This window comes from Oncorhynchus keta, unplaced genomic scaffold (assembly GCF_023373465.1).
Source record: "Oncorhynchus keta strain PuntledgeMale-10-30-2019 unplaced genomic scaffold, Oket_V2 Un_contig_15037_pilon_pilon, whole genome shotgun sequence".
Taxonomy (NCBI): Eukaryota; Metazoa; Chordata; class Actinopteri; order Salmoniformes; family Salmonidae; genus Oncorhynchus; species Oncorhynchus keta.
In genome coordinates, this window is record NW_026279095.1 from 9,127 (window position 1) to 27,418 (window position 18,292).

The window sequence follows — 18,292 nt, forward strand, 5'->3', positions numbered from 1 at the left end:
CCTCCTACACTGTTATAGTAGAGGTATCCTAGTCTCCTACACTGTTATAGAGAGGTATCCTAGCCTCCTACACTGTTATAGTAGAGGTATCCTAGCCTCCTACACTGTTATAGTAGAGGTATCCTAGCCTCCTACACTGTTATAGTAGATGTATCCTAGCCCCTACACTGTTATAGAGAGGTATCCTAGCCTCCTACACTGTTATAGATGTATCCTAGCCTCCTACACTTTTATAGATATATCCTAGCCTCCTACACTGTTATAGTAGAGGTATCTAGCCTCCTACACTGTTATAGATGTATCCTAGCCTCCTACACTTTTATAGATATATCCTAGCCTCCTACACTGTTATAGTAGAGGTATCCTAGTCAACCTATCCATCGTCAGCATCACTTCCTCCTATCCCTCATACATCATTTGTTGTAATAACTGTCTGTGTTGTTCTGTTTTTGATATGTTTGTAGAGACCACCCAGCGACAGCCTCGGAGCAGACCAGCAGCATCAGACTCAGTTTGTGTAATGAACCGTGGTGTTCCCACCACGATATGTCTGTCCCATAATAAGACCCCCTCACCGCAACACCAGCCCCCACCTGATAATACATTAGCCTCGTTTGTTGTGTGTGTAAAATTAGTTTTAAATAATTGGGTGTTACAGTGGCTACCTGTACCTCACAGACTAAATGGCATCCTAATCCCTTTTAATAACCACACCTGATCAAAATTAGTGCACACCTAAATAGGGAATAAGGTGCCATAGGGCTCTGGTCTAAAGTAGTGCACTATATAGGGAATAGGGTGCCATAGGGCTCTGGTCTAAAGTAGTGCACTATATAGGGAATAGGGTGCCATAGGGCTCTGGTCTAAAGTAGTGCACTATATAGGGAATAGGGTTCTATAGGGCCCTGATCTAAAGTAGTGCACTACATGGGAATAGGGTGCCATTTGGTTTTTAAGATGCATCCTAACTCAGCATAGGGAGTGTTGTTGTCAAGCCTCATGTAGGTCAGTATCTGTCACTGGTTATTGTGCTGTAACGTACTGTAATGTGCTGTGCCTATTGTTGGTGTGTATGTGCCTAGTACCTGTATATACACTTGTGTGTGCATAAATTGTGTGTTAGAACTCCTAAATGTTTATTTTGAGTGATTATCAAATATTTGTGTGCTGCTTCTGTTTTAAAATAATAATAATAAACTGTTACTCAGATAAATTCTATCACCCCCTTTCCCCGACAGATTATCTCTGTTCCTATGGTTCTATCACCCCCTTTCCCCAACAGATTATCTCTGTTCCTATGGTTCTATCACCCCCTTTCCCCAACAGATTATCTCTGTTCCTATGGTTCTATCACCCCCTTTCCCCAACAGATTATCTCTGTTCCTATGGTTCTATCACCCCTCTTTCCCCAACAGATTATCTCTGTTCCTATGGTTCTATCACCCCTCTTTCCCCAACAGATTATCTCTGTTCCTATGGTTCTATCACCCCCTTTCCCCAACAGATTATCTCTGTTCCTATGGTTCTATCACCCCTTTCCCCAACAGATTATCTCTGTTCCTATGGTTCTATCACCCCCTTTCCCAACAGATTATCTCTGTTCCTATGGTTCTATCACCCCTCTTTCCCCAACAGATTATCTCTGTTCCTATGGTTCTATCACCCCTTTCCCCAACAGATTATCTCTGTTCCTAGGGTTCTATCACCCCTTTCCCCAACAGATTATCTCTGTTCCTAGGGTTCTATCACCCCCTTTCTCCAACAGATGATCTGTTCTTAAGGTTCTATCACCCTCTTTCCCCAACAGATGATCTGTTCTTAAAGTTCTATCACCCCTTTCCCCAACAGATTATCTCTATTCCTACAGTTCTATTCTCCAACAGATTATCTCTGTTCCTACGGTTCTATTCCCCAACAGATTATCTCTGTTCCTATGGTTCTATCACCCCCTTTCTCCAACAGATTATCTCTGTTCCTACGGTTCTATTCCCCAACAGATTATCTTTGTTCCTACGGTTCTATTCCCCAACAGATTATCTCTGCTCCTAGGGTTCTATCACCCCCCTTTCTCCAACAGATTATCTCTGTTCCTACGGTTCTATTCCCCAACAGATTATCTCTGTTCCTACGGTTCTATTCCCCAACAGATTATCTCTGTTCCTACGGTTCTATTCCCCAACAGATTATCTCTGCTCCTAGGGTTCTATCACCTCCCCTTTCTCCAACAGATTATCTCTGTTCCTACGGTTCTATTCCCCAACAGATTATCTCTGTTCCTACGGTTCTATTCCCCAACAGATTATCTCTGCTCCTAGGGTTCTATCACCCCCTTTCTCCAGATTATCTATGTTCCTACGGTTCTATTCCCCAACAGATTATCTCTGTTCCTACGGTTCTATTCCCCAACAGATTATCTCTGCTCCTACGGTTCTATCACCCCTTTCTCCAATAGATTATCTCTGTTCCTACGGTTCTATCACCCCCTCCCCAACAGATTATCTCTGTTTCTATGGTTCTATCACCCCCTTTCCCCAACAGATTATCTGTTCTTAAGGTTCTATCACCCCTTTCCCCAACAGATTATCTCTGTTTCTATGGTTCTATCACCCCTTTCCCCAACAGATTATCTCTGTTTCTATGGTTCTATCACCCCTTTCCCCAACAGATAATCTCTGTTCCTACGGTTCTATCACCCTCTTTCCCCAACAGATTATCTGTTCTTAAGGTTCTATCACCCCCTTTCCCCAACAGATTATCTCTGTTTCTATGGTTCTATCACCCCTTTCCCCGACAGATTATCTCTGTTCCTACGGTTCTATCACCTCCTTTCCCCAACAGATTATCTCTGTTCCTACGGTTCTATCACCCCCTTTCCCCAACAGATTATCTGTCTCTATGGTTCCATCACCCCTTTCCCAACAGATTATCTGTTCTTAAGGTTCTATCACCCCCTTTCCCCAACAGATTATCTCTGTTCCTACGGTTCTATCACCCCCTTTCCCCAACAGATTATCTCTGTTTCTATGGTTCTATCACCCCTTTCCCCAACAGATTATCTGTTAAGGTTCTATCACCCCCTTTCCCCAACAGATTATCTCTGTTCCTACGGTTCTATCACCCCCTTTCCCCAACAGATTATCTCTGTTTCTATGGTTCTATCACCCCCTCCCCAACAGATTATCTGTTCTTAAGGTTCTATCACCCCTTTCCCCAACAGATTATCTGTTAAGGTTCTATCACCCCTTTCCCCAACAGATTATCTCTGTTCCTACGGTTCTATCACCCCCTTTCCCCAACAGATTATCTCTGTTCCTACGGTTCTATCACCCCTTTCCCCAACAGATTATCTCTGTTCCTACGGTTCTATCACCCCCTTTCCCCAACAGATTATCTCTGTTCCTACGGTTCTATCACCCCTTTCCCCAACAGATTATCTCTGTTCCTACGGTTCTATCACCCCCTTTCCCCAACAGATTATCTCTGTTCCTACGGTTCTATCACCCCTTTCCCCAACAGATTATCTGTTCCATCACCCCTTTCCCCAAAAGAGTATCTCTGTTCCTATGGTTCTATCACCCCCTCCCCAACAGATTATCTCTGTTCCTACGGTTCTATCACCCTCTTTCCCCAACAGATTATCTCTGTTCCTACGGTTCTATCACCCCCTCCCCAACAGATTATCTCTGTTCCTACGGTTCTATCACCCTCTTTCCCCAACAGATTATCTCTGTTCCTACGGTTCTATCACCCCTTTCCCCAACAGATTATCTCTGTTCCTACGGTTCTATCACCCCCTTTCCCCAACAGATTATCTCTGTTTCTATGGTTCTATCACCCCTTTCCCCAACAGATTATCTCTGTTCCTACGGTTCTATCACCCTCTTTCCCCAACAGATTATCTCTGTTCCTACGGTTCTATCACCCCTCCCCAACAGATTATCTCTGTTCCTACGGTTCTATCACCCCTCCCCAACAGATTATCTCTGTTTCTATGGTTCTATCACCCCTTTCCCCAACAGATTATCTCTGTTCCTACGGTTCTATCACCCCCTCCCCAACAGATTATCTCTGTTCCTATGGTTCTATCACCCCCTTTCCCCAACAGAGTATCTCTGTTCCTACGGTTCTATCACCCACTTTCCCGAAAATATTATCACTTATGTCAGCCAGACGAAACCGAGTTAGTCTTGACACAGTCAAGTTGCATTGTCATTGTCACATAATAATAATTATTAGCCTTTTGGACTGTTTGCACCTGTGAAATAAAAAAATCCTTTCATTATACTTTGAGATAAAGTTAGGATTTAAATACTGTTTGTCCACATAGGAGACCAAACACGCACAAAAAAAAGTGCAATATAATTATTTCTTAAACTCACCAGTCATGTCTTTGATCACTAAACCAAGGCATTACAACTACCAGATTTGCTATTACAAAGTGGTCAGTTAAAAACCTACAACTGTGTTGTTTAAACAAATTCCACTTTAGGGCTAACTTCCTGATAGAAATGTCACACACACATTTAGCCTATCAAGTATCAACACAAGATTGCAGTTGAACAACAATGTGTATATCTTTCTTATTCAATGTCATGGTTGTAGGTGTAAAATACCAATTAGCAACAGTAGGCCTATATTTTCCAACCAACATTTTTTTTTTTTTTTTTTTTAAACTCTCAGCATGTTTTTTTTTTTTTTTTGTGAGGGCACTTAATAGGTGAAGCAACCTACTGTAAATAAAATCATAGCCAGAACACTGTCACTTCATCATAGTGGAAAAGTGCCTCTAATTTACTGAATCATACCAGGGGGAATTTGTTTAAACGAACATGAAAGACTAGTCAGTGTAGTCGTTCAGCTGTCAGTCAAATCAATAATCAGTAGTACAACATCTGAAAGCTTAGGCAGGCAAGGCAGTATAACAAACCCAAAAAATGCATAATGGATATCAATTTAAAAAAGTTGAAAATACAAAAAGAGTACAAACATTAGGAACACCTTCCTAATATTGCCCTCAGAACAGCCTCAATTCTTCAGGGCACGACGGACTCTACAAGGTGTCGAAAGCGTTCCACAGGGATGCTGGCCCATGTTGACTCTACAAGGTGTGGAAGGCGTTCCACAGGGATGCTGGCCCATGTTGACTCTACAAGGTGTCGAAAGCGTTCCACAGGGATGCTGGCCCATGTTGACTCTACAAGGTGTGGAAGGCGTTCCACAGGGATGCTGGCCCATGTTGACTCTACAAGGTGTCGAAAGCGTTCCACAGGGATGCTGGTCCATGTTGACTCTACAAGATGTCGAAAACGTTCCACAGGGATGCTGGCCACTGTTGACTCTACAAGGTGTCGAAAGCGTTCCACAGGGATGCTGGCCACTGTTGACTCTACAAGGTGTCGAAAGCGTTCCACAGGGATGCTGGCCACTGTTGACTCTACAAGGTGTCGAAAGCGTTCCACAGGGATGCTGGTCCATGTTGACTCTACAAGGTGTTGAAAGCGTTCCACAGGGATGCTGGTCCATGTTGACTCTACAAGATGTCGAAAGCGTTCCACAGGGATGCTGGCCACTGTTGACTCCAATGATTCCCACAGTGGTGTCAAGTTGTCTGGATGTCCTTTGGGTGGTGGACCAGTCTTGATACACGGGGAAACTGATGAGCGTGAAAAACCCAGAAGCGTTGCAGTTCTTGACACAAACTGGTGTGCCTGGAACCTACCACCATACCCCGTTCAAAGGCACTTCAATATTTTATCATCCTCAGAATGGCACACACACACAATCCTCTCCTTCAGCTACACTGATTGAAGTAGATTTAACAAGTGACATCAATAAGGGATCGTAGCTCTCACCTGGATTCACCTGGTCAGTCTGTCATAGAAAGAGCAGGTGTTCCTAATGTTTTGTCCAAGCAGTGTGATTGGTTGTAAAAGCATCATTTGGTATCCCTTTCAGCTTGCAGGTATTATGTTTTATTACTTGTTATAAAGCATGTATATATATATATATCTTTATAATGTCTTATTATAAGGTTTATAATATGCTATGTTTCTGTGTAAAATGTACAACCCCACCTTTAAAATGGCTCTAAAGGACTGTTATTTGGTCACAATGAGATGATACGGAGAGAACGCTGTATTAAGTCTTATAATTCATTATACCTGCAGGCTTTAAGTCAAGGGTTATTCCCCAGTTTACATCATTTGTAATATTAAATATGGTAATTACTGTTATTAAAGGGACCAACATGTTTATGAAACCAACTACAAAACACACTGCCTACTGACTGACAGCTTACGGAGATGTTCGATGTGCTTCCTGACAGAACACAGCTGGACCAATGGCTGCCAATGGAACTCACTGAGCACAATGGGAGGAAACTATGGTGTCCAACATGGACCAAACAACAGGGTCATGTTCATTAGGCAGCAAAACGGAAGTAAACGGACTGAAACAAGGGAGGGACTTCTTGAAATTAATCCAATAAGTAACACGTTTTAAAACATTTTGAAACGTTTTCCGTTCCACCTCCTAATGAATACGACCCAGCAGTAATCCTTTATAACAATCATTAACCCAAACAAACAGGAAACCATTGTGGTCCGTTTTTGTGAAACTCGAACAGTGTTTGGTTTGAACAGTGTACATTCTGTGTGTCTAGTTATTTGCAGGGTGTTCGTTCCTTCAGTGATCGTTTCAACTGGTTTGTTATTTAGAGATTTATGTGTATTTTTTCCTGAAAAGTTCTGAAACAGTTCAGAGTCAGAGTGTACATTTAAATAGTGAAAAAAATAAACATTTTAAAACACATACGATTATTTTTCAATGAGTGTTGATTTATTTTTGAAGAAAGTCAAAAGATAGTAATTCATTGGTCTATCTACATTTTGTCATCTTTTTACAGTCATTTTTTCATCACAATTTCATATTTCAGTGAGATCAATGTTTTCAGGCTGCTGCCCAATCCCATGTCATATATTTCTTTGCATAGATAAACATACACGACGATATTGTAATATATTCGACAGACAGACAGACAGACAGACAGACAGACAGACAGACAGACAGACAGACAGACAGACAGACAGACAGACAGACAGACAGACAGACAGACAGACAGACAGACAGACAGACAGACAGACAGACAGACAGACAGACAGACAGACAGACAGACAGACAGACAGAACACTTGCAGTATGTCAATGTAAACATAACCCCATAACATACAGTGAAGACATTTAACGGTCATCCTTATATCACCTCTTATACATGGCCTTCAAACACCAGTAATTATGACAAATATGACCCCTATAACCTTTAAATCGGACTGGTACACATATAGCATTCTCCGGGGCCAGCGGATACTGTATAACAGCATCGCCTGAATATGTGTCCCAAATGGCACCCTACTACCTATATAGTGCAATACTTTATACCAGAGCCCTATGGAACCCTATTCCCTATATAGTGCACTACTTTAGGCCAGAGCCCTATGGAACCCTATTCCCTATATAGTGCACTACTTTTGACCAGAATCCTATAGAACCCTATTCCCTCTATATAGTGCACTACTTTTGACCAGAATCCTATAGAACCCTATTCCCTCTATATAGTTCACTACTTTTGACCAGAACCCTATTCCTTAAAAAGTACACTCCTTTTGACCAGAGCCCTATGAGACATGTGCCCTACAAAAGGGAATTAGGGACGCCATTTGGGACACAGAGGTGAGTGAGGAAGTCCAGGAGATTTGAGTGCTTTCTGTCAGTCAAGATCACTGCAATAAAAAAGGGGGTCAGTGACAGACTTGGAGAGATGGAACTACAGCACTGGCCTAGCATATACTTCAGGCCATCAATAGCCATGTTAATCAATGGGAATGTACACTGGCATGACAAGAGGAGAGGGAAGGGCCAAGAGGGGATATATATATATATATATATATATATATATAGGGCCCTAGGCATGGATCTATGTATCCTATGAATCAATCAGGAAGACAAACTGGGAAACTTTGAACTACTCACTATGTTGTGGAATAATAGTGAAGACATCAAAACTATGAAATAACACATATGGAATCATGGGGAGGCAGGGTGGCCTCGTGGTTGGAGCGTTGGACTAGTAACCGAGAGGTTGCAAGTTCAAATCCCCGAGCTGACAAGGTACACATCTGTCGTTCTGCCCGTTCCTAGGCCGTCGTTGAAAATAAGAATTTGTTCTTAACTGACTTGCCTAGTTAGATAAAATAAAAAATGTAGCGCAGTTGCCATCAAGCGCTATGATGAAACTGGCTCTCATGAGGACCACCACAGGAAAGGAAGACCCAGAGTTACCTCTGCTGCAGAGGATAAGTTCATTAGAGTTAACTGCACCTCAGATTGCGGCACAAATAAATGCTTCAGAGTTTAAGTAAAAGACACATCTCAACATCAACTGTTCAGAGAAGACTGTGTGAATCAGGCCTTCATGGTTGAATTGCTGCAAAGAAACCACTACTAAAGGACACCATTAATAAGAAGAGACTTGGCTTGGGCCAAGAAACATGAGTGGAAATCTGTCAATATGTCATCATGAAGCTGGTTGAGAGAATGCCAAGAGTGTGCAAAGGGTAGCTACTTTGAAAAATCTAAAATAATATATTTTGTTTTAACACTTTTTTGGTTACTACATGATTCCATATGTGTTATTTCATAGTTTTGATGTCTTTACAAATTATTCTACAATGTAGAAAAACCCTTGAATGAGTAGGTGTTCTAAAACCCTTGAATGAGTAGGTGTTCTAAAACCCTTGAATGAGTAGGTGTTCTAAAACCCTTGAATGAGTAGGTGTTCTAAAACCCTTGAATGAGTAGGTGTTCTAAAACCCTTGAATGAGTAGGTGTTCTAAAACCCTGGAATGAGTAGGTGTTCTAAAACCCTTGAATGAGTAGGTGTTCTAAAACCATTGAATGAGTAGGTGTTCTAAAACCCTTGAATGAGTAGGTGTTCTAAAACCCTTGAATGAGTAGGTGTTCTAAAACCCTTGAATGAGTAGGTGTTCTAAAACCCTTGAATGAGTAGGTGTTCTAAAACCCTTGAATGAGTAGGTGTTCTAAAACCCTTGAATGAGTAGGTGTTCTAAAACCCTTGAATGAGTAGGTGTTCTAAAACCCTTGAATGAGTAGGTGTTCTAAAACCCTTGAATGAGTAGGTGTTCTAAAACCCTTGAATGAGTAGGTGTTCTAAAACCCTTGAATGAGTAGGTGTTCTAAAACCCTGGAATGAGTAGGTGTTCTAAAACCCTTGAATGAGTAGGTGTTCTAAAACCCTTGAATGAGTAGGTGTTCTAAAACCCTTGAATGAGTAGGTGTTCTAAAACCATTGAATGAGTAGGTGTTCTAAAACCCTTGAATGAGTAGGTGTTCTAAAACCCTTGAATGAGTAGGTGTTCTAAAACCCTTGAATGAGTAGGTGTTCTAAAACCATTGAATGAGTAGGTGTTCTAAAACCATTGAATGAGTAGGTGTTCTAAAACCCTTGAATGAGTAGGTGTTCTAAAACCCTGGAATGAGTAGGTGTTCTAAAACCCTTGAATGAGTAGGTGTTCTAAAACCCTTGAATGAGTAGGTGTTCTAAAACCCTTGAATGAGTAGGTGTTCTAAAACCCTTGAATGAGTAGGTGTTCTAAAACCCTTGAATGAGTAGGTGCTCTAAAACCCTTGAATGAGTAGGTGTTCTAAAACCCTTGAATGAGTAGGTGTTCTAAAACCCTTGAATGAGTAGGTGTTCTAAAACCCTTGAATGAGTAGGTGTTCTAAAACCCTTGAATGAGTAGGTGTTCTAAAACCCTTGAATGAGTAGGTGTTCTAAAAACCTTGAATGAGTAGGTGTTCTAATACCCTTGAATGAGTAGGTGTTCTAAAACCCTTGAATGAGTAGGTGTTCTAAAACCCTTGAATGAGTAGGTGTTCTAAAACCCTTGAATGAGTAGGTGTTCTAAAACCCTTGAATGAGTAGGTGTTCTAAAACCCTTGAATGAGTAGGTGTTCTAAAACCCTTGAATGAGTAGGTGTTCTAAAACCCTTGAATGAGTAGGTGTTCTAAAACCCTTGAATGAGTAGTAGGTGCGCCCAAACTTTTGACTGTACTTTATGTCTTGGGACATAGGCATCATGTATAGACTAACAGACTTGTGTATCCATCTCCTGACCCTCAATCCTATCTGGACTGGGCTCGAGGAATGACAGCCTCTGTCCCTGATCAAACATAACTCACCCGTCTCTAACGCCAGAAACAATATTTATTTTGCCGTCTCACAATTTGAATACAGACCTGCATGTATCAAGTGTGTGCTGATCTAGGATCGGTTTCGTCTTTTAAAATGACTACAAGAATACGATTACATGGACTGTAGGTTTAGGGTCAATTCCAATTTTTAATTCCAGTCAATTGAGGATGTGCATTGAAATTTCAATTCAATGCTTTTCAGTTAGGAAACATTTGGAAATGGGGTTTACATTCTGAATGGATTAGAATAGAAATAGAATTGATCCTAGATCAGCCCCTCCTACTCTGACAGGCTTTGTGAGTTACGGCCTCTTGGAACAAAAAAGGGCAATGTGTCAATAGATGGAAATAAAAAGACATTACGAAGGCAGTTAGAATGTACCGGTCATTACTGAACTTACACGTGCCTTACTTTGGCCAACAACAAAGCAATCATAACGGGGTTTGGCTATTTTGCTCAGACAGACACACCCACATACTTTACAACCTTCAGAATGTCCTCCTCCCAGATCTTCCCCTGAGGCTCCTTCCCCACAGACTGGGTGATCATGATTCATACCCTATCATGTTACTCTCACGCCCCACAGTGAGCCGGGTGTCCTCTGCCATAGAGATAAAACGATAGACATTGAGCTTCAAATCAGCGGCACAAGCGGTCCGCGATCTAACCCAGGTACAGTCCTGATAAGTTAGATAAAACATGCTCGTTTCAAACTATAGTGTAGCTTGTTCTATCTCCATGTCCTCTGTAGACTCCTCTTCACCTGTCCTCACAGCACACAGTGCCATAGAGTGGCCAGCGCCACAGCCAATCACAAGAGGCCGGAGGGCAGGAATGGGCTGTGGTTCGCTGACATCTGTCTCGAACCGTCCCCACACATCCCATGTTCGTTTCCACCCCCAAGAGAGCAGGCGACCCCCTGGAGAGGAGAGATGAGGAGAGGAGGGTAGAGGACACTGGTCAGTTAGAGATAACAAACAGCAGATTACTACCCTGATCCCAGATCTGTACATGTTTGGCATGACAATGACATTAGGAGTTGGCAAGATAGCACAAACTGATCTGATCTGACCAGGCTAAGAGAAGACAACACAAACTGATCTGGTGTGACCAGGCTGAGAGAAGACAACACAAACTGATCTGGTGTGACCAGGCTGAGAGAAGACAACACAAACTGATCTGGTGTGACCAGGCTGAGAGATCACCAACTAGAATTGGTAAAAACAGTTGAGTGCAAAAACACTTCCCAACTATTTTGTGAACTGGTCAGTTGGACCAGACATCATAGACTGGTCAGTTGGACCAGACATCATAGACTGGTCAGTTGGACCAGACATCATAGACTGGTCAGTTGGACCAGACATCATAGACTGGTCAGTTGGACCAGACATCATAGACTGGTCAGTTGGACCAGACATCATAGACTGGTCAGTTGGACCTGACATCATAGACTGGTCAGTTGGACCTGACATCATAGACTGGTCAGTTGGACCAGACATCATAGACTGGTCAGTTGGACCAGACATCATAGACTGGTCAGTTGGACCAGACATCATAGACTGGTCAGTTGGACCAGACATCATAGACTGGTCAGTTGGACCTGACATCATAGACTGGTCAGTTGGACCAGACATCATAGACTGGTCAGTTGGACCAGACATCATAGACTGGTCAGTTGGACCAGACATCATAGTGGTCAGTTAGACCAGACATCATAGACTGGTCAGTTGGACCAGACATCATAGACTGGTCAGTTGGACCAGACATCATAGACTGGTCAGTTGGACCAGACATCATAGACTGGTCAGTTGGACCTGACATCATAGACTGGTCAGTTGGACCAGACATCATAGACTGGTCAGTTGGACCAGACATTATAGACTGGTCAGTTGGACCTGACATCATAGACTGGTCAGTTGGACCTGACATCATAGACTGGTCAGTTGGACCTGACATCATAGACTGGTCAGTTGGACCTGACATCATAGACTGGTCAGTTGGACCTGACATCATAGACTGGTCAGTTGGACCTGACATCATAGACTGGTCAGTTGGACCAGACATTATAGACTGGTCAGTTGGACCTGACATCATAGACTGGTCAGTTGGACCAGACATCATAGACTGGTCAGTTGGACCTGACATCATAGACTGGTCAGTTAGACCAGACATCATAGACTGGTCAGTTGGACCAGACATCATAGACTGGTCAGTTAGACCTGACATCATAGACTGGTCAGTTAGACCAGACATTATAGACTGGTCAGTTGGACCTGACATCATAGACTGGTCAGTTGGACCAGACATCATAGACTGGTCAGTTAGACCAGACATCATAGACTGGTCAGTTGGACCAGACATCATAGACTGGTCAGTTGGACCTGACATCATAGACTGGTCAGTTGGACCAGACATCATAGACTGGTCAGTTAGACCTGATATATACAGGACAACTAGCCTGACATGACATCGACTATAGGAGTTGGTTATACAACACAAGTATGTAGTAGGTAATACAACACATTGGTTATACAGCACTAGTTGGTCATTGGTTATACAACACTAGTTGGTAGTTGGTTATACAACACTAGTTGGTAGTTGGTTATACAACACTAGTTGGTAGTTGGTTATACAGCACCAGTTGGTCATTGGTCAGACATCACTCGTCGGTAGTTGGTTATACATCACTAGTTGGTTATACAGCACTATCTGGTTATACAGCACAAACTAGTTGGTTATACAGCACAAACTAGTTGGTTATACAGCACTAGTTGGTTATACATCACTAGTTGGTTATATATCACTAGTTGGTTATATATCACTAGTTGGTTATATATCACTAGTTAGTTATACATCACTAGTTGGTTATACAGCACTAACTAGTTGGTTATACAACATTAGTTGGTTATACAACATTAGTTGGTTAATCAGCACTAGTTGGCTATACATCACTAGTTGGTTATACAGCACTATCTGGTTATACAGCACTAGTTGGTAGTTGGTTATACATTACTAGTTGGTTATACATCACTAGTTGGTTATACATCACTAGTTGGTAATACATCATTAATCATTACTAGCTGGTTATACATCACTAGTTGGTAATAAAACACTAGTTGGTTATACATGACTAGCTGGTTATACAAAACTAGTTGTTAGTTGGTCATACATCACTTGTTGGTTATACAACACTAGTTGGTAGTTGGTTATACATCACTAGTTGGTTATACAGCACTAGTTGGTAGTTGGTTATACATCACTAGTTGGTTATACATCACTAGTTGGTTATACATCACTAGTTGTTAGTTGGTTATACATCACTAGTTGGTTATACATCACTAGTTGGTTATACATCACTAGTTGGTTATACAGCACTAGTTGGTAGTTGGTTATACATCACTAGTTGGTTATACATCACTAGTTGGTTATACATCACTAGTTGTTTATACATCACTAGTTGTTAGTTGGTTATACATCACTAGTTGGTTATACATCACTAGTTGGTTATACATCACTAGTTGGTTATACATCACTAGTTGGTTATACAGCACTAGTTGGTAGTTGGTTATACAACACTAGTTGGTTATACAACACTAGTTGGGTATACAACACTAGTTGGTTATACATCACTTGTTGGTCGTTGGTTATACACTACCAGTTGGTTATACACCACTAGTTGGTTATACACCACTAGTTGGTTATACAACACCAGTTTGTTATACAACACTAGTTGGTTATACATCACTAGTTGGTTATACATCACTAGTTGGTTATACACCACTAGTTGGTAGTTGGTTATACACCACTAGTTGGTAGTTGGTTATACACCACTAGTTGGTTATACACCACTAGTTGGTTATACACCACTAGTTGGTTATACAACACTAGTTGGTTATACAACACTAGTTGGTTATACAACACTAGTTGGTTATACATCACTAGTTGGTTATACATCACTAGTTGGTTATACACCACTAGTTGGTAGTTGGTTATACACCACTAGTTGGTAGTTGGTTATACACCACTAGTTGGTTATACACCACTAGTTGGTTATACACCACTAGTTGGTTATACAACACTAGTTTGTTATACAACACTAGTTGGTTATATAACACTAGTTGTTAGTTGGTTATACAACACAAGTTGGTAGTTGGTTATACAACACTAGTTGGTAGTTGGTTATGCAACACTAGTTGGTAATACAACACTAGTTGGCTGTATAGCACTAGTTGGTAGTTGGTTATACATCACTAGTTGGTAGTTGGTTTTACATCACTAGTTGGTTTCACATCACTAGTTGGTAATACAACACTAACTAGCTGGTTATACATCACTAGTTAGTTGTACAGCACTAGTTGGTAGCTGGTTATACATCACTAGTTGTTAGTTGGTTATACATCACTAGTTGGTAATACAACACTAACTAGTTGGGAATACATCAGTCGTTTCTCAGATGTTGCATGGCCAGGCAATGAGGATTACACATTTGCTCAACTGGAATAGGAAAATGGTTGGGTATAAAACATTTTAAAAAATCAGATGACTTCAAAGTAGTCTGTGTCGATTCAAATAGGCACACACACACACACACACACACACACACACACACACACACACACACACACACACACACACACACACACACACACACACACACACACCCACCCCTTGGGGGCTCAACAAAAGTTAAACACACACTGCCATTCAGCTCCAGACAGTCTCTGCACCTTTCCTCCTCTTCTCTGTTCCCTCTCAGACAGCTGGTAAAGGAGCTTGTTGGTTTAGTGGGTGTGGTCCGACAGGGCTGCATCACCGTGGAGACACGTGCCATGGCAACACAGTTCGGTTAACTAATAGGCCCCGTTGTCATGGCAACACAGCTCACATCTTCAAGCGTTCATTCTACCCATCCCAATGTTCTGTCTGTTTTCTGTTTCTTCCCTCATTTCTCTATCCCTCCTTTCATCGACTGAATCCCTTTATATCTCTACATCTCCCTCTTATTTATTCTGACCAATGGATCAAAAGCCTCTGAGTTCTGTGTCAGCAGAGAGAACAGATAAAACAAGATGTCTCCCAGGCCAAGATGTCTCCCAGGCCAAGATGTCTCCCAGGCCAAGATGTCTCCCAGACCAAGATGTCTCACAGACCAAGATGTCTCACAGACCAAGATGTCTCACAGACCAAGATGTCTCCCAGACCAAGATGTCTCCCAGACCAAGATGTCTCACAGACCAAGATGTCTCCCAGACCAAGATGTCTCCCAGACCAAGATGTCTCCCAGACCAAGATGTCTCCCAGACCAAGATGTCTCCCAGACCAAGATGTCTCCCAGACCAAGATGTCTCCCAGACCAAGATGTCTCCCAGCAGGCAGCTTATGCCAGTGTGATATGACAACTAGGGCAGAGACCTCACCGTACCATATAACCAGCATACTTAGGTGTCAATACGATATGTATTGTGATTATCACGATTATACAGTACCAGTCAAAAGTTTGGACACATCTACTCATTCAAGGATTTTCCTTTATTTTTTAAACTATTTTATACATTGTAGAATAAAGTGAATATACTGAAGACATCAAAACTATGAAATAACATCGAATCATGTAGTGACTAAAAAAAAAAAATATATTTTATATTTGAGATTCTTCAAAGTAGCCACTGTCGCCTTGATGACAGCTTTGCACAGTCTTGGTATTCTCTCAGCCAGCTTCACGAGGAATGCTTTTCCAACAGTCTTGAAGGAGTTCCCACATATGCTGAGTGCTTGTTGGCTGCTTTTCCTTCCCTCTGTGGTCCAACTCATCCCAAACCATCTCAGTTGAGTTGAGGTTGGGGGATTGTAGAGGCCAGGTCATCTGATACAGCACTCCATCAATCTCCTCCTTGGTCAAATAGCCCTTACACAGCCTGGAGGTGTGTTGGGTCATTGTCCTGTTGAAAACAAATGATTGTGGGATTAAGTGCAAACCAGATGGGATGGCGATCGCTGCAGAATGCGGTGTGCCTTGAATTCTAAATAAAATCGCAGACAGTGTCACCAGCAAAGCTTGTGTCCTTTAGTAGTGGTTTCTTTGCAGCAATTTGACCATGAAGGCCTGATTCACGCGGTCTCCTCTGAACAGTTGACGTTGAGATGTGTCTGTTACTTGAACTCTGAAGCATTTATTTGGGCTGCAATTTCTGAGGCTGGTAACTCTAATGAACATATCCTCTGCAGCAGAGGTAACTCTGGGTCTTCCATTCTTGTGGCGGTCCTCATGAGAGCCAGTTTCATCATAGCGCTTGATGGTTTTTGCAACTGCACAAATTTTCCAGATTGACGGACCTTCATGTCTTAAAGTAATGATGGACTGTCGTTTCTCTTTGCTTATTTGAGCTGTTATGCCATAATATGGACTTGGTCTTTTACCAAATAGGGCTATCTTCTGTAAACCAGCCCTACCTTGTCACAACACAACTGATTGGCTCAAACGCCTTAAGGAAAGAAATTCCACAAATTAAAAACTTTTAACAAAGCACACCTGTTAATTGAAATGCATTCCAGGTGACTACCTCATGGAGCTGGTTGAGAGAATGCCAAAAGTGCGCAAAGCTGTCATCAAGGCAGCTACTTAGAAGAATCTCAAATAATAAAATATATTTTTGATTTGTTTAACACTTATTTGGTTATACAACACCTGCTTAAAACTCAAACACCTAGATCTCCTAAACGCAGCTCACTCTCTAACTCACACTCTCAAACACATAGATCCCCTGAACACAGCTCACTCTCTAACTCACACTCTCAAACACATAGATCCCCTTAAAACTTCTTGCGACTCTCAAACCCGGATCCGGGAGCGTAATCATCGCCTCAAACTAATTAGCATAACGCAGCGGACATAAATCTTCCTAGAAAATCTTCCTATTGATGAAAATCACAAATGAAATATATTGAGACACAGCTTAGCCTTTTGTTAATCACACTGTCATCTCAGATTTTCAAAATATGCTTTACAGCCAATGCTAGACAAACATTCTCAAACACTTCAGATCCCCTGAATGCAGCTCACTCTCCAGATCCCAATCACCTGAATTCTGATCACCTGTTCACACACCTGTATGTCATTGTCACACACTATTTAGTTCAGTTCTTTGCACCCCATCACTGTGAGGTCTTGTTTGTTTTGTTACACATTCTATTCGGAGCTCTGTTGATTCCCATATTAGTCCTCCCGTGTATCATAGTGTTTGGTCATTCTCAATAACAACGTTTTCTGCTTATCAGATTTCCTGTCATCAACCTCTTGCCACATCTCCCAGACTATGTTATTAGCCTTTTCCCCTGCCTGCACTGTTATCTTTTTGGATTCCCGGTGTAATGACCTTCTGCCTGTCCCTGGACCCAGCTACCTGCCTCCTCCTGTGTATGGCCTTCTGCCTGCCCCTGGACCCAGCTACCTGCCTCCTCCTGTGTATGACCTTCTGCCTGCCCCTGGACCCAGCTACCTGCCTCCTCCTGTGTATGACCTTCTGCCTTCCCCTGGACCCAGCTACCTGCCTCCTCCTGTGTATGACCTTCTGCCTGCCCCTGGACCCAGCTACCTGCCTCCTCCTGTGTATGACCTTCTGCCTGCCCCTGGACCCAGCTACCTGCCTCCTCCTGTGTATGACCTTCTGCCTGCCCCTGGACCCAGCTACCTGCCTCCTCCTGTCTATGACCTTCTGCCTGCCCCTGGACCCAGCTACCTGCCTCCTCCTGTGTATGACCTTCTGCCTGCCCCTGGACCCAGCTACCTGCCTCCTCCTGTGTATGACCTTCTGCCTGTCCCTGGACCCAGCAACCTGCCTCCTCCTGTGTATGACCTTCTGCCTGCCTCTGGACCCAGCAACCTGCCTCCTCCTGTGTATGACCTTCTGCCTGCCTCTGGACCCAGCTACCTGCCTCCTCCTGTGTATGGCCTTCTGCCTGCACCTGGACCCAGGTACCTGCCTCCTCCTGTGTATGGCCTTCTGCCTGCCCCTGGACCCAGCT

The 18,292-nt window shown here is 42.5% G+C and overlaps 1 protein-coding gene, 1 long non-coding RNA gene and 1 pseudogene across 19 annotated transcripts; 2 read left to right on the forward strand and 1 right to left on the reverse strand.

Annotated features, from left to right (window-relative positions):
• The first annotated feature begins 1,591 nt into the window (after positions 1 to 1,591).
• On the forward strand, positions 1,592 to 4,608 carry LOC127918835 (uncharacterized). Its single transcript, XM_052502074.1, has 4 exons — positions 1,592 to 2,554; positions 2,939 to 3,026; positions 3,065 to 3,912; positions 4,603 to 4,608. Exons 1-4 carry the CDS (start codon positions 2,510 to 2,512, stop codon positions 4,606 to 4,608), a joined length of 987 nt encoding a protein of 328 aa, XP_052358034.1. The 5' UTR covers positions 1,592 to 2,509.
• A 3,888-nt stretch (positions 4,609 to 8,496) lies between these two features.
• On the forward strand, positions 8,497 to 10,089 carry LOC127918836 (uncharacterized). 18 transcript variants are annotated; one of them, XR_008100977.1, is made up of 3 exons: positions 8,497 to 9,531; positions 9,714 to 9,869; positions 9,922 to 10,089. It is a non-coding gene; the product is annotated as an uncharacterized LOC127918836 (long non-coding RNA). The 18 variants fall into 18 exon arrangements; XR_008100963.1 differs by having other exon boundaries at positions 8,497 to 9,505; positions 9,558 to 9,869; XR_008100965.1 differs by having other exon boundaries at positions 8,497 to 9,505; positions 9,584 to 9,869.
• A 173-nt stretch (positions 10,090 to 10,262) lies between these two features.
• The window catches only part of LOC118379294 (secretion-regulating guanine nucleotide exchange factor-like), a 46,797-nt pseudogene continuing 38,767 nt past the window's right edge, over positions 10,263 to 18,292 (reverse strand).